At 38.5% G+C, this 17,979-nt stretch overlaps 3 protein-coding genes across 3 annotated transcripts; 1 reads left to right on the plus strand and 2 right to left on the minus strand.

Moving 5' to 3' along the window:
- LOC134617226 (GTPase IMAP family member 4-like) lies at positions 1-7,045 on the minus strand. Its single transcript, XM_063462427.1, has 5 exons — positions 7,030-7,045; positions 5,179-6,191; positions 1,933-1,998; positions 1,721-1,849; positions 1-36 (listed from the first exon to the last, which is right to left on the minus strand). The coding sequence occupies exons 1-5, from the start codon at positions 7,043-7,045 to the stop codon at positions 1-3; spliced, it is 1,260 nt and encodes a 419-aa protein (XP_063318497.1).
- A 1,001-nt stretch (positions 7,046-8,046) lies between these two features.
- Positions 8,047-9,662, plus strand: LOC134616568 (GTPase IMAP family member 4-like). The gene is made up of 2 exons (XM_063461441.1): positions 8,047-8,108; positions 8,604-9,662. Exons 1-2 carry the CDS (start codon positions 8,093-8,095, stop codon positions 9,641-9,643), a joined length of 1,056 nt encoding a protein of 351 aa, XP_063317511.1. The 5' UTR covers positions 8,047-8,092; the 3' UTR covers positions 9,644-9,662.
- Positions 9,663-14,691: 5,029 nt separating this feature from the next.
- On the minus strand, positions 14,692-17,035 carry LOC134616571 (GTPase IMAP family member 4-like). The gene is made up of 2 exons (XM_063461443.1): positions 16,946-17,035; positions 14,692-15,958 (listed from the first exon to the last, which is right to left on the minus strand). The coding sequence occupies exons 1-2, from the start codon at positions 16,959-16,961 to the stop codon at positions 14,952-14,954; spliced, it is 1,023 nt and encodes a 340-aa protein (XP_063317513.1). The 5' UTR covers positions 16,962-17,035; the 3' UTR covers positions 14,692-14,951.
- Between the last annotated feature and the right edge of the window lie 944 nt (positions 17,036-17,979).

The following is a 17,979-nucleotide window of genomic DNA, read 5'->3' on the forward strand; positions in this document are numbered from 1 at the left end:
TCAAGATATCACTTGAGACCCTAAGAAGAGCTGTCTCTGTGGAGTGAAATCAACGAAAAACGGAATCAAAATTATCGTAAATGCCATGTTTGTCTAGAGCTGCCATAAGTTGCTTAGCCACAACCTTTTCTAGAAGCTTAGCAATTAATGGTAATTTAGAGATAGGTCTATAACTGCTCCAAAGAGAAGGGTCTAGTTGAGGTTTTTTTAAAAGTGGGAGAATAGCAGCGTTTTTAAAATAAACCGGAACTATACCAGATGCCAGTGAAGAGTTGATTAAAGTGAGCACACATGGGCCAATAGACTGGAAGACATTTTTGAATAATGATGCAGGTACAATGTCAAGTGAACAGGAGGATGCTTTTACTGAATTCACTAATTTTACCAACTCAGGTAGTGAAACAGGAGAGAAAGTATCAAAGATAATGGGCCGAGATGGGGTAGAGATTGAGATAACAGGTGCTGAGTGTGTAAAATTCATGTTATGAATTTTTGCAAGCAGAAAAGAGAGAAAATTTTCACAGTCCTCGTTAGAAAAAATAGGGGCCGCAGGCAGAGCAGGAGTAACAATGTCACTAATGGTGTTGAATAGCACCTTAGGATTGCCTCTGCTCTTTGTAACCAAGTGTGAGAAATGGGCAGCCCTCGCATCTCTGATCGCATTATTAAAAGAAGCTAAAAGGTCCTTAAGAGAGAGGAGGTGAACATTTAGATGAGTTTTCCCCCACCTGCGCTCCGCTTTACGACAATCACGTTTTAGACAACGAATACTGTCATTTAGCCAAGGAGGAGATTTGGAGGCAGAAACACTCCTCGTCTTAACCGGACAAATTTCATCTAAAATAGAAAGGCAATAATTATTAAAAAGACTGGTTGAGAAATCAACACCATTTTGAGGAGATAGCTGTAAGTTAAAAGCATCCACAAATTTCTCCGCTGTGGAGGAGTTTAAGATGCGAGAGCTAATCATCCGTCTAACGGGGGACAAAGGCTCATTAAAAGACAAGTTAAAAACAATAACATAGTGATCAGAAATAAAAATGTCCTCAGAGCAAATAAAATCAATATTTAGACCGAAAGAAAAAACAAGGTCCAGTGTGTGACCTTTGCTGTGTGTAGGACCGGACACATGCTGAGTCAAATGAAAAGAATCCATAATGTTCATAAAGTCTCTGGCGAATGGGTCGGAGTCATCATCAACGTGTATGTTAAAGTCCCCAACTATAAGCACCCTAGACAGCTTCATAGTAGCGGATAAGAAGTCGCTGAGCTCCGATAAAAATAACCTGTTATATCCAGGTGGACGATACACCACAGCACAGTAGAAAGGATCCTTGTTACCAATTTTAAGCAGCTGCAGCTCAAACGAACGAAAATGTCCAGTTTTCACGGAGCGGCAGGAGAAACGGTCCTGGAAAGCCACGGCAAGCCCACCACCCCGACCAGACAACCGAGGCTGGGTAATAAAAGTATAGCCATCCGGGCAGAGTTCAATAAGTGACGAGTAGTCTACATCCCGCTGCCAGGTCTCAGTCAAGAATAAAAAATCCAGTTTTTTAGATAATATAAAATCATTCAACAAGAATGATTTATTAGACAGAGATCGAGCGTTAAAAAGCGCCATATTCAGTGAGCTAGAAGCCTCATTATTTGCAGAGGCTCGAGTTAAGGGACATAAATACACAGGGTTCGAGCCGTCACGCTCGTAGAATCCACTCACCGAGGGAAGAAAAAGCCAGCCCGCAGAAGAGTCTGGATAAACCCTCCTAAGGTGGCAAGGTCTCAAAGAGCCGGGCCCAGCGTATCCAAACAAGGCCGTGGAAAACAAGTCCCCCTCCATGGAGCTTTTCTGGACACAGGAGACAACACACGCTCGACGTCGCTTACCAGCCAAACCACGCCGCCAGTAAAGCCTGAGCTTTACCTGAATACCTCCTCTTCTCCCTCTCCTTCTCCGTGGTCTAGAGGGACCACTGAAATCGCCTGATGAGGATCCAGCTAATGGAAGAGGGTGGAAAATGCCAGAGGACGACAAGACATCGTGTGGCATCATAGAGGATCGGATGGATAGCAAAGCCAGGCGATCATACACCAGGGCAGCAAATACATCATTAAAACTGAGTGAGAACAGTAGAGCAGAAAAAAACAACACAACAGTAGTAGAGCGCGACAAACTGCACCCGGCAGCGGCAGAGCCAAACACAGGCGCCATCATACTGGAAGCGACAATGTGAGATGTCACTTCCGGTGACTTTTCCACTTCTTCCATGTACAAATTGGCCATGATGGGTGAAACTGGGGAGCCCATGGCACACCCATGTTTCTGCCTGTAGAACTGACCCTTGTATGTGAAGTAGGTGGAATGAAGACACAGTTCCAAAAGCAAACACACTTGGTCGATGCTGTGACCGGTTGGGGTGAGAGAAGGAAGACAGGAGAGAAGACATGCTGTGGAAGAGAGACCCGAGATTAATAACATGTACGATTCAATGCAGAGAGGTCTATTAACACATAGTGAGTGGAAAAGGTGACTGAAAAGGAAAAACTCAATGCATCATGGGAATCCCCCAGCAGCCTACGTCTATTGCAGCATAACTATTGGAGGATTCAGGGTCACCTGGTCCAGCCCTAACTATATGCTGTAGCAAAAAGGAAAGTTTTAAGCCTAATCTTAAAAGTAGAGATAGTCTGTCTCCTGAATCCAAACTGGAAGCTGGTTCCACAGAAGAGGGGCCTGAAAACTGAAGCTCTGCCTCCCATTCTACTTTTAAATACTCTAGGAACAACAAGTAGTCCTGCAGTGTGAGAGCGAAGTGCTCTAATGGGATGATATGGTACTATAAGGTCGCTAAGATAAGACAGGGCCTGATTATTTAAGACCTTGTATGTGAGGAGCAGGACTTTGAATTCAATTCAAATGTTCTTTCTCTTTATTAGAGTCTGAAAAGATGCTTTCCAATGCTTAAACTTAAGTGGATCCTCACTAAATACCAAGGGCTCTGGAACAGGTAGTCTATTAGCTGACATAGCTTCTGCCAAAACCTTTATAAGCTCACCTGTACTCTCGTAAGTGACGTTTAACTCTCTTCTTGTGAGGGTTGATTAGTATTATTCTTGGACTCTGATACCTGTAAGTTTGCAGGGTTTTGTGTGACTCTTTCTTGCTTTACTGAAGCATAGTCTTCCTCATAAACCCAAGCTTTGGTTCAGGTCATTACTTGATCCAAACAGCCCAATGTCCCACACTAAGTGTAATGTGACTATCAAACAAACTCCTCCTTTATACAAAATAATTATGTATTCAAATGTTCTGCAGCTTCTGCTTGGAATCTGCACTTTAAAGACCAAATATGAAAGACCTAATATGTGTTAAAATGTATGAATACTTTTAATTGTAAATTAACATTCGAGTGATAGATTTGTTGGAATGTCAGCTGAATTTGCCAGTAACCTCAACTTCCTAGTGGTATTGTTTTCCTCTTAAAATGTGTTACTCTATTCTTCTGGATATTTTCACATTTAAAACTACCTGTTTTTGCTGTTCAGATTTCCTTTGGAAATTAGGGTGTTAGTCTACACCCAAAGATATGGTTGATGACTAAACAACTGCTTTTCTCTGTCCAGCTGCCACAGAACAAAGGCAGGGTACACCCTCAGCAGGCTGCCAATTTATCTCAGGGCTAGCAATATATGTCATGTAAAACCCACTACAATGCTTAAATAATAGTTATTCATAACACCTAACATGGAAAGCTTTCTTTCCAAACCTGAGCTGTTTCAGATGTTTTTTGAAATTCTGAGCTCTCTGATCTCAGGTTAAGGTGTCTTGAAAGTACTCCTGCTTCTTGTCTTCCCCAAATGTTGACCACCTGTCCAAGAGTACTGAAGATCTGAGGTCACACATCCCGGTGACAACAGCGTGCCCACCCCAGAAAACAGAGGCCCAAGATTCAGTCCTGTTCGCCAAAGGTCTTGTGTCCCTTGAGTTAAGTTTTTGTCACTCTGTGCGTCCCCTTTCTTTGGTGCTAATTCCGTTTTATTAAGCAGTTGTGTGATTACTGCACATTTGAGAGAAACAGGGAAAATCCCAGGCTGTAGAGAGCTGTTGATAATATTTACTAAATGATTTGTAAAACAATGAGATACCGGTTTAAATAGTTTTGTTGGGGTGGGGTGAAGTAGAGAGGTGCAAGACTTTAACTGATGCTTAATTTCTTCCAGATCTTTAAAATCTACAGGTGAGAATGTGGACATTTAGCTTGTGGCAGTAATTTGATCAGAATTTGATGCAGTACTAGATAAATAACTGTGAGAAGCTAAGATACTACTATTCAACCTGTAATTTTATATTTTGTATTTTCCAGAATTATATTTAAAAAAGTATAAAGTTAACCTGCGACACTGAGAAAGCAAGAACAACACTCAGTTGAATTATGACAGTGACTCACAAATTTATTTTAAAGGAGAAAACTAGGTTACAAAACGGAGGACCAATACTTAAAATTCTAGAGGTCATGCATGTGAAGGAAAAAGGCAATTCAAAACAATTCAGTCAAAGGGAAGGTAAAAGCTGGAGCAAAGATGGATTCATTCACCAAGCAAGTGAAGAAAAGTAAATCTCACACACAAACAACATCATTGGCAACAAGAGAAGTTACAAAGATACATACATACAGATATCTCTAACTATAAGAATGACTGAATACTGTGAATGTCCCAAAAGCCCACAGTATGACTCTACTTCAACTAATAAATCACTAAGATAACATAAAAAGGAAATTCGATATGTCCACAGGATCTGCTGTGTGAAAACAGCGAGCTGTAAATGAAAAAAGAGAAAGTTTGAAACCTTCAAAAAGCAGATTGACAAATTTTACAATAACCTCACATAACATCCCCAAAATATTATGACTTTTGAACTTGTTGCTATCTGTGACATCATACTAGGAAGTCTTTATATGCAGGAAACTCTAAAAACTATTTAAAAAAATTAAAACAATTGTACAATGATACAGAGGGGCAGTCATACTATGAAATGATCAAGACTAACCTGACAGTCATTCAATGCATGAATCACAAGTTAAAAGGCAATTTTAATATATTCCTAATGCCAGTTCCAAGTTTTCTAACTCCTCCAACCACTGCATGGCCAACATTAAGTACGGTTTCAGCAGGTACTGTCAGAAAAAATAATGGATTAAACTCCTCAGCTTCATCTCTGGCTTCATTTTCATATCTGGACTGAATCTTGTGTCTTTCTTCCTCCACTTCTCTCTCACACTTCTCCTTTAACTTCTTCATCTCCCATTCTCTCTTCTCTCTATCTCTCTTCCTCTCTGCCTCTCTCTCCTCCATCTCTCTCTTTCTCTCTTCATTCAACCTCTTCCTCTCCCTCTTCCTCTCCTCCTCTCTCTCCTTCCTCTCTCTCTCTCTCTCAGCCTGGAGTTGTTCGTTGTATTTCTGCATCTCTTTCTCATATCTTTCCTGTATTTCTCTCTCAACCTTCTCCTTTTCTTTCTGTATTTCTTCTTCTTTCTCTCTCAGGATGCGTTGTTTCTCCTCTTCAATCGCCCTCTCAGCCTCTTGGAACATCTCGTTGGTGTAGTGGCTTCCTCCATTCTTCTGGACTATCTCTCTGATCTTCTGGATCAGCTCAGTGACCTGAGAGCGCTCCTTCAGTTTATTATTGAAGACGTGGTACTGGCCGTTACATCTGGCCACCAGTTCCTGCAGTTCTGGACTTTCTTCTAAGAACTCTTCAATAGTGGTTCCTTCAAGTTGGTCTCCATGGGTAAAGAGAACCATGCTGTATTTGTCTGCATCAGTGCCAAAGATTTTTTGAATCTTTTGCACCGTCTGTTTTTCCTCTTCAGTGAATCTGCCCAATCTGACGACCACCAAGAAGATATGGGGTCCTGGAGAAGCATAGGAGATGCACTCGCATATATTTTTCTGAGTTTCCTCTTTATCAACCCTGGTATCAAACAGCCCCGGGGTGTCAATGACAGAAACGCGATGTCCATCCACTGAAGCTTTTCCTTTGGAAGTTTCTACAGTCATAGATTTGGCACTGAACTTGGATTCAAAGCACTCACGGCCCAGAATAGTGTTTCCAGTAGCACTCTTCCCAATTCCAGTCTTCCCCACCATCACAATCCTGACCTCATCATTTGTGTAGAAATCTGTGTAGAAAGATCAGAAAGAATACATGGCATGAAATACATTGTACTTATTATACATACACCTGATCATGCACCAGGTTTGGGGTCAGTTTTTTTTATCAAGTACCTGTAACCCAAGATGTGTTACAAATGTTCTGGTAGATGGTCAAAAGTTAATTCAACATCAGCAGAGATGGGTCAAGTATTCTGCTACTGATCCTGTGAAATCATAGTCATCCTCAGAAATGACCCTAACACTCTGCTATGAGAAAATGCAATTAATCATGATTTTTATTTCTTTTCTGTTACATATAATCACTAATCGCTTGTAAATATCACACTTATGAACTGTGTAACTATAATGTCACAGTGGATAACATATTTAATAGCAGGAATCTTAACTATGGACATTCAAAGGTTATGAACTCTCTTCCACATCTCAGAGCTAAATTCACAAACTGCTGTCTCAGAGACTTGGTTAAATAAGGAGCAGGTTGACATGGTTAGAAAGGAGCACTATGGACAATAGTAATGACCAAAGGAGAACAGTGAGTCTTTGTCTTTGCATTCCTATTGTCCATTATTATTGCTATTATTATTGAATACATATCTATAGCTAATGAGCATGTAGGCAGGTTGTGCATAATTTAGGTTTTATTTTTTATTCATTTTTGCACAATGGGGTAGGTCTTGATAAACATTAAGCTTCTACCTACTCCCTTTCAGACTTGAAACATTTATTTACACCATCACAAGTCTGTGTCTAATACTAACCTCGATGATCTTGTTTCTGTCTTTCTATCTTAGTTTTAAATCAGCCATGATCACTGTTGTAACACTAGAAAACATGACTAACATGATGACTTACCGAACTTGCCAGCCATGCTTGGGTTGTAATAGCTTCTGTCGATGTTCAGGCTAAACAGTGATGTGTGGCTACCTGAAGTGGAGTAAGAAGTGAAAGGCAGAGAGTGTGCCGCACCTTTTTCAACAGGCAGTATGAGCCAAACCACACCTACAACTATCTCTACTGAACACAGAGTGAAATGAAACTAAAGTTTTGCTGCTTATTTCAGTTACAAGGGGATTGTTCTAAAACCGGAAATGGACTCAAATGTATTCAAAACTCTGCATCTGTCTGCAGATGCAGAGTTTAAAGAAATCTTTTTTTGCTAAATACTTTTCATTAAAATTAATATTTATTTTTTATTAAAAATATTTTGAGATTATAAGATAACATTTTGCAAGAGTTGATGTAAATGAATGATGCAAGGTCTTGTACATTACAAATAGAAAGGAAATTATACAGTTTATTAATAAAAAATAATCAATGTTTTGCAGCTTGAGGACATGTCAGCGTGAACACATTTTAATATATCCTGTTGCACTGACATTTTCTATAAGAAGCAGCACTTGTTATACATAGTGAAAACATCTAGCAGGACTAGTCAGACTGAAACTGGAAACATCACTCTAACACATCAGTGCTTTGAATCAAAGTGAAGTGTTAAGACTATGACTGTAGCCTGTTCTAGAGGCAAAGCCATATGTCTGTCTGATACCAGGCCTTCCTTGGATAAAATCACAAAGGTGTATCCCTGTGTATCTCCTAGCACCCCAAATCTTCTTGTATGTTCTCAGAGGGGGCAGATACACTACACGTGGTTAAGAGAAATGCACATAGTGCAAAGAATTCAAGAAATCAACATGGTTATCCGGTTTTATACAAAAACCCTTGTAACTAAATAACACCACAAAACTTTAGTTTCACTTCCTCTCTGTGCCCAAAGCAGTTATTTGTGGGTGTGGATTGGTTGATATTTTCTGTTAAAGGAGGTGCAGCACAGTCTCTGACTTTCATTTTTGACTGCACACACCAGAGGAAGTGTCTACACAGCACTAATTCGGAAAGGAACAACTTCAACCCAAGCATGGACAGGAGGCTTGGTAAGTCTCCATGTTAGTGGTGTTTTTTAGTATTACAACAGTAATCATGGATGAATTTAATATAATTTTATGCAGTCTCTACAGAGAAAGTCTTTTATAGAAAGCAGGTATAGTTTTGAAATTACTTTTAGCCCTCTAACCCTAGCTTCAAACTCTAATCCTAACCCTATTATTTAGGATTTTTTAAACATATGTGAGTTAAATTAAAATAACAACTAAAACAATAATTAATAACGTGCATATTGTGATGACACAGAGTTATAATTATCACTGACGATGACTATAACCTCAGAGGATGATAGCAGAATAGTTACTTGTGACCCATGCCTAAAGACGTTGAATTCACTTTTGATCATCTACCAGAACATTCGTAACACATCTTCTTGGGTACTTGTTAAAGACAAGGACGCTTTTAGAATCTAGAAGAATCTATCCCTAAACTTGGTTAATGTTCAGAAGTTCAATGTTCATATTATTTCTGATCTTTCTACACAGATTCTGACAGGACAAAGGATGATGAGGTCAGGATTGTGATAGTGGGAAAGACTGGAACTGGAAAGAGTGCTACTGGAAACACTATTCTGGGTCGTGAATGCTTTGAATCCAGATTCAGCGCCGTGTCTATGACTGAAGAGTGTTCCAAAGGAAAAGTTAAAGTGGATGGGCAGCAGCTTGCTATCATTGACACCCCAGGCCTATTTGATACTAGGTTTGATAAGGAGAGAACTACTAAAAATATATGCCAGTGCATCTCCTATGCTTCTCCAGGACCCCATATCTTCTTGGTGGTCATCAGATTGGGCAGATACACTGAAGAGGAAAAACAGACGGTGCAAAAGATTCAAAAAGTCTTTGGCGCTGATGCAGACAAATACAGCATGGTTCTCTTTACCCATGGGGACCAACTTGAAGGCACCACTATGGAAGAGTTCTTAGAAGAAAGTCCAGACCTGCAGGAACTCGTGGCCAGATGTAACGGTCAGTACCACGTCTTCAATAATAAACTGAAGGAGCGCTCTCAGGTCACTGAGCTGCTCCAGAAGATCAGAGAGATAGTCCAGAAGAACGGAGGAAGCCACTACACCAACGAGATGTTCGAAGAGGCTGAGAGGGCGATTGAAGAGGACAAACAACGCATCCTGAGAGAGAAAGAAGAAGAAATACGAGAAAAAATTGGAAAAATGGAGAGAGAAATACAGGAAAGATATGAGAAAGAGATGCAGAAATACAACGAACAACTCCAGGCTGAGAGAGAGAGGGAGAGGAAGGAGAGAGAGGAGGAGAGGAAGAGGGAGAGGGAGAGGGAGGAGAAAGAATGGGACATGAAGAAGTTAAAGGAGAAGTGTGAGAGAGAACTGGAGGAAGAAAGACACAAGATTCAGTCCTGGTGTGAAAATGAGGCCAGAGATGAAGCTGAGGAGTTTAATCCATTATATCATCTGATACGAATCGGTGAAGTAGTCGCCGATGCTGGCAGGAGGATTTATAAAGAAATCAAACAACTAGAACAGGCAATTTTTAGCCTGTTCAAATAAAAACATGAACATCACTGAAGTGTTGGTAGTAGAGTAGTATAGTATAGTCTCACACTGCCAGCTACTGTTCTTTTATATTTTTTAATGCAAGATCTTAGTGTGTTCAACACTGGATAAAAATGTGTATTAGTAACATTAAATAAAGAAACACACACTTATGTTTGATTATCAGTGACTTCTGTTTTTCCTTTAGAAATTCCATTTAAACTAATGCTCTTGTTTATTTGTTTTCTGCATATAAATGTTAACTACAATGAGGAAAACAAATAACCAGATTTTATTGTAATTTCTCTATCATTGATTTAGTTTTCACTTTGTCAACAAGGTATTTTCTTTTAATGGATTTTGTTGCTGAGTTATGTTTAAATGCTGAGCTGAACTTGAAATTAAACCCCAGAAAGTTGATTCTGTTCATCTGAACGTAGTGTTTTCAGTGGGAGAAACATTTCTTCACTCATCCAAGTGACTTCTTCATCCTCACATGAATGCAGATTTCCCCAAATGAAACTAGCACCTCTGGGAAATTAAAGTAAACCTTTTTGTGAACCAAAACATTTCTGTCCACTTGGGGTCTAACACTGAATAAACTCTGGACACCCTGAATCAGTCAAATTTATATTGAATGCTTTTCTTTTCCATCTTACTTTAAGCTACTGTGTGTTTTAGCCAGTTTTACAGCTTTCTTCTGTTTTCTTTGTTTAGTTTTGCGACAGTATCTGTTTTTGTGTGGATAGCCAGTATGTATTTTATAATGCAAATTTTTACAAAGTTTCCAATTTTAATGATCTGTTGAAACCAACTTGAGGACAAAATGATCAGTAATAATTTCATAAATAATCTTGGACTGACCATGAAGAAATTTGTCTTTTTGTTTTAGAGGGACAAAGGTGAAGAAGTGGTGTTTTACTACTGTCCTTTATGACACTTTACTCATTTTTGTTGTTTCCAACTGATGGTGCTCTGCTCTGTGTTCCACTTCAACTGTTCACATGCCAAATTTGCACTCCACTTAAAGCTTCAAACTATATAAATACAGTTAGTTTGTGTCTGATTTTAAGTGTAAATATAAAAATAGAAATAGAAAAAAATAGAAATTGTTTATTGTCATCAATTTTTTTGGATCCAATGACATTGAACGAAACCGAGGTACTGAAGAGTTGCACTGACAGTATCACCTGTCACGAACTATACGCACTGGAAGCGATTGTGGCATTTTTCTAGTTATTTTAGGCCATTTTGTGCAGAGGCAGTAACGGCAGGTTTTTGCTTTTGTGTTAAGCAAAGCCAAGCACTATGCCTTTTTTTCAAGTCACTAAGTGGTCCCAGTCTCATAGGCACTCAAGTATGTCAGTGTGAACAAGACGGCCCTGTCACTTACCAGCATCACTGCTCAGGTACAGTTTGTGTAATGCATCAAGAAAACAAACTATCATTGATGAAGTCATGGTGCTATCTTTCTGTCTTGTAAAATATTATGCACAAATGTCCACACTAACTTTTCCATTTTTAATGGGGACACAGTAGCTATGACATTAAGGGAACAGAGGTTCTGAAATACATTATATTTTACTGGAAAATGAAGTACTTACCTCTCAGATGATTTTCAAATTTATACCCTCAGTGCATCTACTAAGAGGCTGAGAGGTAGCACTGGCTCCTGCCAGTATTTTCAGTTTGTGGTTGTTATATTTAGGTCTGGTCCTTTACATTAATTTTGTAATCGTTTCTAAAATTGCTGCAGTGTCATATCACTTTCACGACCATCATTTTCATGGGTTTGTTGTCATTGGTGCTGTTATACACATTTTTATTTTAAAGATACAGTCTGTCATAGATTAGTGTGTAATTACATCCTGTAAAATTGATGCACTCTCATCAACTTAGAATAAATCCATTAAAAATACACAGGAGCTGGTGCTGATGTGAGGAAACCATGTTAGCCTGCAGTGTTGAATACAGTGGACACCACCGTTCCAACTACTGTGTTTTATGTATGTAGCTAGAGGCCGGCGACACAGTTTGTCAGTCAAAGAGAAACACTGCTCACCTTGTTGGCATAAAATAAGGAGTAATTTAGAATGAAATAATTTATGAATACAGGCAGAGAGATATCAGCTGAATGTGAAGTTAAGAGTGTAATGCACTAATATTTACTTGATTCTTTAAAAAAATGTTTTCTACATTGTAATCCTGGTTTTTAAATATGTTTTTTAAACACAAAATCTGCCATTAACCTATGGGCATTCCTCTGTATCCCTCCATAATGGCTATACTGCCACCAGTTCAGTACTGTTCAAAGAAACAATTTAATTCATTTATTATAGAAAGAACATCAGTCGTAAGTCTTTTTGGCCAGTTGTAAAAAATAAGTGTTATGACAATATGTGAAAGGACTACCAATTAGAAGGTCTATCTCAGCTGTCATAGAGCGAATAGCAGGATACATCCTGGACTGGTTGCCGCTCTATAGCTCTCCCTCACACACATATACACTAACAAACACACACACACACTTTCTCTTGTTTCTCTTTCTCTCTTAATCGCTCTTTCCCAAGGTCTTCTGGAAGCCTTGGTGATTTCAAGTAAGTATTATCCTTACCTTACTGCATCACTGTCAAAAATTGAATTGGGTTGTTTCCTTCCCTGTGTGAACACCATGCTTGTCCAGTATGTAATTGTATTTTATCGACACCATCCTACTTGTACTCCTCATATTTCTTTCTATGAAGTATGAGGAGAATATTTCTATAATCCATCTTTGTTTTGGCTGTTTTACCTTCCTGCACCAGCATCGGTGTCTTTCAGGTCTTCTTTCTGCTTTTGCTGTCTTCATCTGCTAGACGTTACCTTAAAACAACAGTATATATGAGTAACCTGCTCTCTACCTCTACTGTGTGTGTGTGTGTGTGTGTGTGTCTTTGTTTTTTTGTGAGGGGTGGGGTGTATACTTCATGTTTTCTTCTCCTTTGGTATCCAGAAATGTTGATTGTAAACTTGTTGGCACTATTGGACATTGTAAATAGTGTTTCTTGGGCTTTAAGCAAACTATTGTTTGAATTTGAGTCTTAAATGTATAAAACAAAAAGTTTTTTTTTTTAGTTTTTTTTTTAACATTATTGTTGTTTTAAGACTCTGGATAGTGGATATGACGACCAGTGTCACCTTCAACAGTCAAAGAAATCTTTCTAAGTGTTCTACAAAACTCTCCTGTTACTCACTAACTTAAGATTAAATCTACTCAGCTGCTCTGAAAACAGCTTCTAACTGGTTCCTCCCATAACAGGATGGCTAGCTGGTTAAAGTGATCATGCAATCCAGAAACCTTTCTGCTTCTGCTTTGATTCAGCAGGGAAAGGTAGGGGAGTCTTTCAGTGCCTCCAGCCTCCCTTTAAATACCTGAATTAGATATGATAATGTGACAAAACTGCTGTTTTTCAGACCACATGTAGTTGTACTCATGTGTCAGGTTTAAGTAGTACAATTACTTTTTATGATTACTTTCTAAATGTTTGAACTGGTCATCACTTACACTTTCATTACATTCTTTGAGTTTGTAAACATTCAGATAGCATAATTGGAATACATTCTATCCAATTCATGGCAGCAAAGGGTGTTAGTCCATCCCAGCTGCCACAAGGAGACAAAGGCAGGGTACACCCTCAGCAGGCTGCCAATTTATTACAACGAGATTTATCACAATATATAAATGTCATGTAAAACTCACTACAATGCTTAAATAATTTTTATTTAAAACACCTAACATGGAAAGCTTTCTTTCCAAACCTGAGCTGTTTCAGATGTTTTTTGAAATTCTGAGCTCTCTGATCTCAGGTTAAGGTGTCTTGAAAGTACTCCTGCTTCTTGTCCTCCCCGAACGTTGACCACCTGTCCAAGAGTACTGAAGATCTGAGGTCACACATCCCGGTGACAACAGCGTGCCCACCCCAGAAGACAGAGGCCCAAGATTCAGTCCTGTTTGCCAAAGGTCTTGTGTCCCTTGAGTTAAGTTTTTGTCACTCTCTGCGTCGCCTTCCTCTGGTGCTAATTCCGTTTTATTAAGTAGTAGTGTGATTACTGCACATGTGAGAGAAACAGGGAAAATGCAGGGCTGTAGAGAGCTGTTGATAATATTTACTAAATGATTTGTAAAACAATGAGATACCGGTTTAAATAGTTTTGTTGGGGTGGGGGGAAGTAGAGAGGTGCAAGACATAACTGATTGATAATTTCTTCCAGATCTTTAGAATCTACAGGTGAGAATTTGGACATTTAGGTTGTGGCAGTAATTTGATCAGAGTGTGATGCAGTACTAGATAAATAACCATGAGAAGCTAAGATGCTACTATTCAACCTGTAATTTTATATCTTGTATTTTCCAGAATTATATTAAAGTATAAAGTTAATCTGCAACACTGAGAAAGCAAGAACAACACTCAGTTGAATTATGACACTGCTGTGACTCACAAATTTATTTTAAAGGAGAAAACTAGGTTACAAAAAGAAGGACTAATACTTACAATTCTAGAGGTCATGGCACAAAGTCCACAAATCTAAGTTTATTGTCAGGCTGCGAGTCACACATGTGAAGGCAAAAGGCAACGCAAACAATTCAGTCAAAGGGAAGGTAAAAGTTGGAACAAAGCTGGATCCACTCACCAAGCAAGTGAAGAAAAATAAATTGTACAAACAAAAACAACATAATTGGCAATAAGAGAAGTTACGAAGAGCTCTCACTATCAGTTTCTTAACTGCTTATCTATTGGAGCCTATGTGTTTAACCACTGTTATAGAGTGAGATGGTACATCCTGCGCACAGTGAAAGTGCATCACAGGACCAAAGACAATAATATGCTCTCACATCCACACGTACACCAATCAATTCACGTAAAACAAAAATGTGTTTGTAAAAATGCTAAAAACAGAGATATCTCGAACTATAATATTATGAATAACTCAAAAGCTCACAGTATGAATGTACTTCAACTAGTAAATCATTAAGATAACATAAAAAGGAAATTCAATATGTCCACAGGATCTGCTGTGTGAAAAAAGCTAGCTATACATGAAAAAAAAGAAAAACCTTCAAATATTCGGAATGCAAATTGACAAATTTTACAATAACCTCAAATAAAATCCCCCAAATATTACAACTTGTTGAACTCGTTCCTATCTGTGAGATCAGGAAGGTAGGAAGTGGTAACATGGTAAAAAAAAATGTTGAAAACAATGGTACAATGATACAGAGGGGCCGTCATGCTGTACTATTTGAAAAGATCAAGACTAACCTGACAGTCATTCAATGCATGAATCACAAGTTAAAAGGCAATTTTAAAATCTTCCCAATGCCAGTTCCAAGTTTTTTAACTCCTCCAACCAATGCATGGGCAACATTAACTGTGGTTTCAAGAGGTACTGTCACAAAAAATAATGGATTAAACTCTTCAGCTTCATCTCTGGCTTTACTTTTATATCTGGACTGAATCTTGTGTATTTCTTCCTTCACTTCTCTCTCACACTTCTCTTTTAATTTCTTCATCTCCTGTTCTCTCTTTTTTTTCTCTCTCTCCCACTCTGCCTGGAGTTTCTTTTTGTATTTCTGCATCTCTTTCTCATATCTTTCCTGTATTTCTCTCTCCATTTTCTCTTTTTCTTTCCGCATTTCTTCTTCTTTTTCTCTCAGGATGCGTTGTTTCTCCTCTTCAATCGCCCTCTCAGCCTCTTCGAACATCTCGTTGGTGTAGTGGCTTCCTCCGTTCTTCTGGACTATCTCTCTGATCTTCTGGAGCAGCTCAGTGACCTGAGAGCGCTCCTTCAGTTTATTGTTGAAGACGTGGTACTGACCGTTACATCTGGCCACGAGTTCCTGCAGGTCTGGGCTTTCTTCCAAGAACTTTTCAATGGTTCCTTCAAGTAGGTCCCCATGGGTAAATAGAACCATGCTGTATTTATCTGCATCAGTGCCAAAGATTTTTTGAATCTTTTGCACCGTCTGTTTTTCCTCGTCAGTGAATCTGCCCAGTCTGACGACCACCAAGAAGATATGGGGTCCTGGAGAAGCATAGGAGATGCACTGGCATATATTTTTCTGAGTTTCCTCTTCATCAACCCTGGTATCAAACAGGCCTGGGGTGTCAATGACAGCAACACAATGTCCATTCACTGTAGCTTTCTTTTTGGAAGATCCGACAGTAATAGACATGGCACTGAACTTGGATACAAAGCACTCACAACCCAGAATGGTGTTTCCAGTAGCACTCTTTCCATTTCCACTCTTCCCCACCATCACAATCTTGACCTCATCATTTGTGTAGAAATCTGTGTAGAAAGATCAGAAACTAGTACTTATTATACATATCTGGTCTTTAAGTCTGACATCATTAGCCGTGTACTGGTCCAAACTCCAAAGGAGTTTAGGAACCAAAGTCAAACGATCACTGCGGCATCACTGAGAGTTACAAACTGTCTAAATTCTTTTGTCTTTAATAAAATGATCAGTGTGGTTTCTCTACCAGGTGTAACAATTCATTTAAACATCCAGGCATCCACGAAGAAAGATTTTATTAAATTTAACAGAGTTAGAAGTTAGCAGGGCGTTGGCTCGCTAGTGTCCACCGAAACATAATAGACCATGGTCTGACTGAAGGATTTCTGAAAAAATTTTAACTTACAGCTCTGTTATCACTTCTGATATAAATGAATACAGAAAACTAAACAGCAGTGATGCTTGTAGAGTTACTGAAGTTGGACTAGCTGGTATATAATGATGTGCTACGTAGTGGCTAGCTACACACCTATGCTTAACATAATATAAACAAGGCGAAGCTGGACATTCAAAAGTCATGAACTCTCTTCCACATCTCAGAACTACATTCACAAAACTGCTGTCTCAGAGACTTGGTTAAATAAGAAGCAGGTTAACATGGTTAGAAAGGAGGACTATGGACAATATTAATGACCAAAGAAGCACAGCGAGTCTTTGTCTTTGTGTTCCTATTGTCCATTATTATTGCTATTTTTATTGTATACATATCTATAGCTAATGAAAATATAGGCAGGTTGTGCAAATTTTTAAATTTTTTGTTCATTTTTGCATAATGGAATACGTCTTGTTAAACATTATGCTTCTCCCTTCTCCCTTTTAGACCTAAAACATTTATTTTAAACCATTCTAGGTCTGCGTCTAATACTAACCTTACTGATCTTGTTTCTATCTATGTATCTATCTATTTAGCTATCTAGATTTTAAATCAGCAATGAATCACTGTTGTAACACTAGAAAACATGACTAACATGATGACTTACTGAGTTTGCCAGCCATGCTTGGGTTGTAATAGCTTCTGTCGATGTCCAAACTAAGCAGTGTTGTGTAGCTACCTGAAGTGGAGTAAGAAGCGAAAGGCAAAGACTGCGCCAGAACTTCTTTAACAGGCAGTATGAGCCAAACCACACCTACAACTAAATGTACAGATCACACAGTGAAAATGAAAGTTTTGTGGTATTATTTCCGTTTTAAGGGGATTTTTCTAAAACCGGATATTTACTTAACTGTATTCAAAACTGTCATCTGTCTGCATCAACGAATGAATGTTGTTCATTAAAATTTATTTTCATTTTTGATTTAAAGTATTTTGAGATAATATTTTGCAAGAGTTGATGCAAATTAATGATACCAGGCCTCATACATTATGAATTGAACAAATATTATGCAGTTTACTAATCAAAAATCATTAAAGTTTTGCAATTTGAGGACATGTAAATGTGAACACATTTTAAGATATCCTGTTGCATGGACATTTTCTGTAAGAAGCACCAGATGTGAAACAAAAATGCAAAAATAATGCAAGTTCATGCAAGAACTACTTTGTGCTGTACTGTCTGTAGTTTTTAAAATTGCTGCTGTTTCTATGCCGTCAGGACATATAACTACTATACTACTATTTCCCAGAAGACTTAGAAAGTAATCAGAACCCATTACTGTTTTCACACTTATATTTTCTACATATTTTTTCTCTTCTCAAACTGCTCTCCTCTTAGGAGCTCAGTCTGGATGGAGTTCCTTTTATTCCTCCTCTCCCCTCATGTATTGTGTATTTCATTGTTTTTCTTACCATCCAACCTCTCTGCGATCTGTCTTCCCAATCTGATGTTTGCGTAATGTATGTATGATAATGTATGTATTTCGCTGCAGGTAACATGTACGTGTAACATTGCAAGTGAAAATTAAAAGGATTGATTGATTGAAAAACATCTAAATACATAAATACCAGTAGTTACTAAAGCTGCTTTACTGCCAAATACACATGCAATGTATGCTTGTAATGCACAGGATCCAGCAG

This window comes from Pelmatolapia mariae, linkage group LG18 (genome assembly GCF_036321145.2).
Source record: "Pelmatolapia mariae isolate MD_Pm_ZW linkage group LG18, Pm_UMD_F_2, whole genome shotgun sequence".
Classification (NCBI taxonomy): Eukaryota; Metazoa; Chordata; class Actinopteri; order Cichliformes; family Cichlidae; genus Pelmatolapia; species Pelmatolapia mariae.